The following is a 7560-nucleotide window of genomic DNA, read 5'->3' on the forward strand; positions in this document are numbered from 1 at the left end:
AACATATTTTGCTTTGTAAAACATCCTTCAGAATTCATATTGTTTCTTCCTCTACGTTAAACAAGCATAAAAAAGGGTTTTGTTAAATACCTTTGTACATTTCACATGTTGTCTATAGTATGTGTCAATTATACTGTGCAGCATATTAGAGAAAAAAATTGATCATAAACCTGTTTGTAAAGAAAAGAGCTAAGTAAACCTTTCCTTTTGCTCTCTTTAGCCCCTTTTTTCTGCAGGATAGTTGTAAACAAAAATATGTGTCTATCTAAAATTCTGCATTGTGTAAAATTATACTAGAAGTCTGCAATCTCAAACTCGGTGTGCTGGAACTGACAGATAACTTCCTTGTGGTTTTAATATAGGCACCTTTGCTTTGGGAGATTGACTTGTTCAAAGTATCTTCTTGGTGCTACTGAAAATGGCATTCTTTGCTGTTGGAATCTGCTCAGTTGTGCATGTAAGATCTTGTTTTACTATAAAGTGATTTGGCAAAGCATATAATAAGTGGCCATCAAACTTCGGCATTTTAGGACTTCTGGGTCGTATCTTCGTGTCTCTATCCAGAGAGTATATAATTTGTCACATGTCATGTGATATCACCAAATTTTGGAGGGCTAGGCCTATAATAGACATACATTATTTATAAACTGCCTAGTTGGCCATAAATTGATTTCCATTATCCTGGCCTTTCTCTACTATGTATAATTTTCTGTTGCCTTCCATGATATCTGTCCTCATAACAATTTGAGGAATGTTTCTGCTAATTTGTAATGTGCATTATCCCTGACAGTATCCCTGACAGCTTTAATTTGTACCCTTTCACAAGCCTCCTAGTAAGTGTGGACTTACTTATTTTTACTCATTTCATTCATTGGTATTTTACTCAGTTGAGTATGTTTGGAAGGCATGGTGGTTGCTTAGTAATGAGCATATGTGATAGTCTCTTTTTATATTCTCTACAGTGATTCTGGTTAACATTTTGCCCACGTTTAGCAGCTATGGTAAAGCACTGAAATAATAACCATGTCATAGTATGTGGAAGGAGTACTTTGTTTTTCCACTTCCTGCCCCTAGCTTTAGTGCAGCCTTCCACAGACATTTTCAGTTTGTTTCCATGTGTTATTTGGAAATATAAAATCCCTCTTCTTAAGAATAATAGAATTGATTGTCCCAGTAAAAATTGAGTATGTACTTTAAATAACAGGCTTAAAAAAAGCTTTTGGTAAATCTCAGAAGTAAATTGCTCTTTTTCTGCTCCCCCCCTTCCCCAGTGGAATGGAGTGCAAAATTAAATGTTAGAGTTATGGAACCTGATCCTAATTCAGAGAATATTGCTGCAATCTCTCGGTCTTCAGTGGGTTCAGACTGTAAGTACACACCATACTTTGATAACACGAGTAAATCTCTTACCAAAATTTTCTTTTTAACGTCTTTAATATAATTTGAGTTAGACTTGCCTTTAAATCCAATGTTTGTTTTAGGCCATTTGGCCTGAGGTGTGCTATTGCCCTTTCTTGAGTTAAAGTTTCTTGAGTTAAAGTTTCTTGATTTTGCCCCTCTGAAGCATTTCAGGAAGCTTTAATCATTCTTCCTCTATCCTCTTGAAACACTTCTACAGATCCCTATTCTAGTACCTACAACAAAATAGTGCAATAATATCTTGGTGTCTGCCTTCTGCAGTAGGACCTGGTCTCTGGAACGGGGATTCTTCTTCCTCTTTTTTTATCTTCATATCCTCATTCCTAACCTTCTTGGCACGTAGCAGGCACCCAGTAGATATTTGTTGAATCAGAGCCTAAAATAATCATGACCTGGGCCATTTACTCAATGGGGTAAGTCCCAGGATTAGTGTGATCTGCCAACCTGAGGCTGGAACTGACCTTTGCCGGCAAAATGTTATTGTCTGTTTGTTTTTTCCCTCTAGTGTTTGTATTTAAACCTAGTGAGCCAAGGCCATTGTATATTCAAAAGAATATCTCCAGAGAGGAAGTCCAGTGGGGAGTGTTTGTTCCACGAGATGTCCCTGAATCATTCACCTCAGATGCTTACCAATGGCTGAACAGATCCCAGTTTTACTTCCTAACAAAATCACAGGTAACCATCCCACCTCAAAAAGGGAACCACTTTATATATATAATTTTCATCTGATTTGATATTTGAGAGTAATAGCCCATAACTGGTGGAACAGTTTCATTAAAAGATTACTTCCCAAAAGAAGGAATCCATTATGCTTCACACAGCAGTCTTATTAGTGTAAGTATATTAGCACCACTTTACCCCGTACCTTTGAGATTCTTCTAAGTAGTGTCTGTATTATCTCCATGACTGTGGAAAGGCAGAAGACAACTAAAATCCTTTGAATGGTAGCTATTAGTGTGGTTGATATATATATTTTTTAAATACAAGTGTGGCTTCTGGTTGATCCATCAGTTGAATTCTATTTCATTACTAGTCAGTTCTTAAATAAGATTTCTCAGAACAATCTTAACTGTCACAGCAGTTTGTCACTAAATATGTTTGAAGTTTTCTATTTGGGCAGATAAACATATCAAGATGAAATATTGACCTCATTTTTTAACTCTACAACAAATTTTTATTTAGCTTTTGCATCATTAATCTCTTTTCAGAGTTTATTGACATTCAGTACAAAGTCTCCAGAAGAGAAACTCACACCAACAAGCAAACAGGTATGTTTTAGCCACTAATGGTGCAGAGTACATTGCCTCCCTACACAGATAACCTTATCTGTTTGAATTCAGCTATGAGAAGAATGTTTCACCTGCCCTAATGTGGAATTAAACATATACTTGTAAGCTACTTGGCCTCTTTTGAGATTATATTTACTTTACAAATTAAAACTATGTTTTAGAAATATCAAAAATATATGCTTGTGATTTAAAGAGTCAAATAGCTATACAAGACTCTCAGGAAAACTTGTTAACATCACTGCCATCACCCACAAAGATCATCACTTTCTACTCTTCTAGCTGGAGTTTTTATTTGCCTCTCTATCTCTAAGAAACATGTCTATGTTACTAATTCTTTATTTTTCAGATTAAGTTATTATCTCTTAACCGATCAAGTTGTTACTCTTTTTCACACCACCAGTTCCCTCATGTACATAACATACACACCTTTCCTGTTCCCCAGTTTTCTCAGTATAGACAAATCAGGTCAGTATTCATTATAACCAATAGCAGTTCACAGCTGAGTCATGTAGTAACCAACAGATTATTTTTCTTTTATTTGCAACTTTGTTTTCTCTAGGGTTAATGATTATCTTCTTATTTGTATAGTTTTCTATTTGCTCAAGTTGTATAAATACTCTGTCAGAATTTTCAGATATATTAAGTATTCTTTCAAATCTTGAGTATTTCCCAGGAGCCTGTGATTTGCTTCAATCTGGACTGATTGCTCTATAAACTTATAAACTTGCTACACAGTAGTTGTCATAGGATCTACATTCACCATCATCTGGGGAATCATTTTACCTCTAGTAGATCTTATAACTTTCCCCTTTGGTCACCCCTTTGCTTTGATGAAGCACATTCTGTTAGTGCGTGGGAGGCAAATTTAAGACCTTGGATGTTTGGGAATGTTTCTGTTCTCTCCCACTTGAGTGGTTGGTTGAGTTATAAAGTAATAGGTTGAAAATCATTTTCTCTTAGAGCTTTGGCGGTATTGTCCTATTTTATAGCTTTGGGTGTTACTGGAAGTCTAATACCATTCTTATTCCTATTCCTTTGTCTGTAAACTAGCTTTGTTTTCCTCTGAAAACTCCTTGAATTTGTTCAACAATTTATTGTTGAATATCTATAGGCCAGGAACTGTTCTAGATGATTGGAGTACACCAGTAAGCAAAACACTCAAGTCTCTAAACTTAATGGTGTTTACACTCTAGCAGCAAGATACAACAAGCATGAAATAAGTAAAATATGTAGTACTTTAAGAAGTGGTAAGAGGGTGCTGGGGTGGCTCAGTCAGTTTGGTGTCCAACTCTTGATTCCAGCTCAGCTTATGGTCCCAGGGTCGTGGGATCGAGCCCCACATCAGGCTCTCCTCTGAACATGGAGCCTACTTAAGAGTCTCTTTCTCTCTCTCTACCTCTCCCCCCCCCCCGCCATTAAAAAAAAGCGATAATTATGGATGGAGGAAAAGAGGAAATGGGTGTGGGGTGCAGCTTGCCATTTTATGTAGGGCAAAGTAGGGCTTGATGAATAAGAGACTTTGGCTTTTCCTCCAAGTAAAATGTGGAACCCCATGGAGAGTTCTGTTTTTTTTGATGTTTTTTATTTTTGAGAGAGAGAACCTTGGAGAGAGAGGGAGACAAGAGATCCAAAGCTGGATCTGCACTGTTTGCGCAGTTTGATGCAGAACTCAAACTCCTGAACCTTGAGATCATGACCTGAGCAAAGTCAGATTCTTAACCAACAGAGCCACTCAGGTTCCCCGCCCCTTCAAGAGTTTTAATCCAAGAAATGACTAAGAAAGAATTCCTTCTTTGCCTTCAGTTTGTCTATTTGTTACTTAGTGCTGGACCTTCTCGAATGGTGCTTTAATATTCTTATTTTTTTACCTGTTTTCTTTCTACTTTCAGGGAGATTGCTTCATCTTTATCATCTTATCTGCTTTTTTCTCTTTCGCATACTCCCACATCCTTCATATGTGTGTTTTCCATCTGTTTTGGTGTCTTTCATTTCAGAGGTTTTCATCAGAGTCTGATGATTTCTTGGCTGTTTTTATTTAAAAGTGATCAAAAAAGTCATTTGGAAGGTCTTTGCCTAAGTAGAACTTCTCTGCTGGCCTCCGCCATCTGGCTATTTTTGAGAAAGTCTCCAAAGTCATTATTTTTAGGTCTTTTTATGATTGCCCAGATAAAATTCTTCTAAGTTCTTGCCTAGAGGATATCAACCTGGAAGCACGTTCTGTGAAGTATAACTGCCTGCAGCTGTGACGACACTGCCACCAGCCCCCACCAGGCAGTTCAGTTTAAAGTCACACTTTTGTTCCACTCTCCCAAGAATGTACTTCCAGCCCTCTGCTGGGGCTCAAAAGAAGATCTAGGAATCTGAGTCCTCTCTAAGCAGACATTCAGCCTGGCTCCCTGGTTATTTGTTAGCACCAATTCCTGGGCCTTTGCAGGATTCCACAATATAAATCAGAATGCTTCCCAGCCAGCTTAGGATTCTTTCTCAGGTCTACTAAATTACTTATCACTCTTGAACCTGCTTTCCACCTTCCAACATGTTATTTACCCATTTTCTTTCTCCTGTGGGTTTATGTCCTTTTGAAAACCCATTTGCTGTCATTTGTCATTGGGGGAGAAGCAGTGGTATGTATTTTGTTCTGTCAAGTGTCCACTGTTAGCTTTTCCCATAGTAAGTGGGCTGCTAGACCTCAGTTGCTTTACCTATAAAGTGTAAGAATCATGCTAGTTTTTAAAGTTCTTTCCATCCTTGACATTTTACGACTCTGTAGTACTTTTTTATGGAGTCAAAGGCAATTCTTTTTATTGAAGAAATTTCCCTTTGTCTTAAATCTTTATAGCTACTAGCAGAAGAAAGTCTTCCAACAACCCCATTTTATTTCATATTGGGAAAGCACAGGGAACAGCAGGATGAAAAAATAAATGAAGCTTTCGAGAGTGAACTGGTACAACTACCCTTAACAGAAAATATACCTGCGATTAGTGAGGTAAGTGATTCACAACATGAAACAGATTAAATACATTAAAGCACCTTATAGTTTTTATACAGTTTATAACATAATTTTTGAATAATTATTTGTATACTGTGCAGTTTTAATACCTAAACCAAATAACATAAATTTGCAATTCCAGATTATTGTGGTCTGACCTGACAGGAGGGGAGAGATTATTGTTCGCTTAAGTATAGGAAGGCGGGAATAAATTTTTTTTTTGGTTTGGTTTTTCTGTGGAGAAACCCTGTTACATTCAGCTGGTGGCATTAAATCATTTTAAATGAAACTCTATTTTTCTTGTTTTTTTTTACTCTAGCTTCTTCATACTCCAGCCCATGTATTGCCATCTGCTTCCTTCCTGTGCTCCAAGTTTGTAAGCTCATTGCTGCTGTCTAAGGAGACCAAGAGGTAAAGCAGTTTTTAAAATATGTTTAGATATTGTTTTGGGAAACAAAATGGTTATGTTAGCCTTTATTAGAATGTTCTTTCACTTTGAGGCTTCAACATGTGTGGGTTAGGACACTGACCTGCACAGTCAAAAATCTGTTTGTAACTTTTGACTCCTATAAAACTTAACTACTAATGCCTACTGGTGCTTGGAAGTCTTACCAATAACAGTCAATTAACACACATTTTATGTGTTGTATACTGTATTCTTACAGTAAGATAAGCCAGAGAAAAGAAATTAGGAAAATCATAAGAGAGAATACATTTGCAGTATTGTACTGATTAAAAAAAAAATCCATGTGTAAATGGATCTGCAGTCCAAACCCATGTTGTCCAAGGGTCAACTGTATTTCTCTTTATTTAAGCTTTAACATGTAGTTAAAGGATATATGACGATTAAGCCAAGTAAATAAAATACATTGAAAATAATTTTCAGGAAGACCTCATGTGTGTACGGTTTAAGGATTTGATCTATGATTAAAAATTACACACCTGTTTTTTATAATAACCCGTAATTTATTAAAAAAAAAATTTCATGTTTGAAAGAGAGCAGGGGAGGCATAGAGAGAGAGAACCCCGAGCAGGCTATGTGCTGTCAGTGTAGAACCCAACATGGTGCTCAGTCTCATGAACCGTGAGATAATGACCTAAGCCTAAGAGTCAGATGCTTAACTAACTGAGCCACCCAGGCGCCCTAACCCATCATTTTTAAAGTGCACTTAATAAGGTTTTTCTTTTACTTTCCCTGTATGGTTATATTTCTACATAGGTGTCTTAAATTAGAAACTTATTGTTTAGTAAGAAAAATGTTTAAATTGTTTGTTTTATTCTGTTGTAATTAAAGTGGTGAAGAAATTCCTGAAGATGTAGATATGGAAGAAGGAAAAGAAAGTGATGATTCAGATGAAGAAAATGATTTTACTGAAAAGATCCAGGATACAAATAACACAGACTTGGGAGAAGACCTTCTACATCAGTTGTCAAAATCTGAAGAAAAAGAACTAAGAAAATTCAGGAAAGTAGACTACAGCTGGATAACTGTCCTTTGAGCCTTGGAGGTGGGGGAAGGTTCTTGCACTTTGTGTTTTTTTATTGTACATTGATACTCCAAAAACATCTAATGTTCTTTCTCTTCTTAAAATATTAAATATGAACAGGATTTACTTTTTAAATAACTGGTAATTCAAAGCTGTCTTTGCATCATTCTTAATGTTCCTGGGTGCATTCACATAGACACCATCTCCTTTTTATTTTGAGTAACATCAGCCTTAAAAAAAGGTAGTTTTCTCACAGGTGATTATAGCATTTGTCCCCTTATTTGCAATTTGAAGATATAAATAGTCGAAAATCAAAAGATTTTGTTGATGATACTATTGTTAAATTTAACATCAAAACTCATTTGATAATCAAATA

At 36.3% G+C, this 7560-nt stretch overlaps 1 protein-coding gene across 2 annotated transcripts in view; it reads left to right on the plus strand.

Moving 5' to 3' along the window:
- Positions 1-7329, plus strand: part of WDR75 (WD repeat domain 75) — a 30769-nt gene extending 23440 nt beyond the window's left edge. For both annotated transcript variants that reach the window (XM_015077656.3, XM_015077655.3), the window contains 7 exons: positions 363-457; positions 1272-1367; positions 1925-2094; positions 2628-2687; positions 5548-5694; positions 6017-6108; positions 6992-7329. In XM_015077656.3, the coding sequence (XP_014933142.1) occupies positions 363-457; positions 1272-1367; positions 1925-2094; positions 2628-2687; positions 5548-5694; positions 6017-6108; positions 6992-7196 (865 nt within the window). In that variant the 3' untranslated portion in view covers positions 7197-7329. The remainder of the gene's footprint in view (positions 1-362; positions 458-1271; positions 1368-1924; positions 2095-2627; positions 2688-5547; positions 5695-6016; positions 6109-6991) is intronic.
- The last annotated feature ends 231 nt before the right edge of the window (positions 7330-7560 follow it).

Source organism: Acinonyx jubatus, chromosome C1 (genome assembly GCF_027475565.1).
Source record: "Acinonyx jubatus isolate Ajub_Pintada_27869175 chromosome C1, VMU_Ajub_asm_v1.0, whole genome shotgun sequence".
Lineage (NCBI taxonomy): Eukaryota > Metazoa > Chordata > Mammalia > Carnivora > Felidae > Acinonyx > Acinonyx jubatus.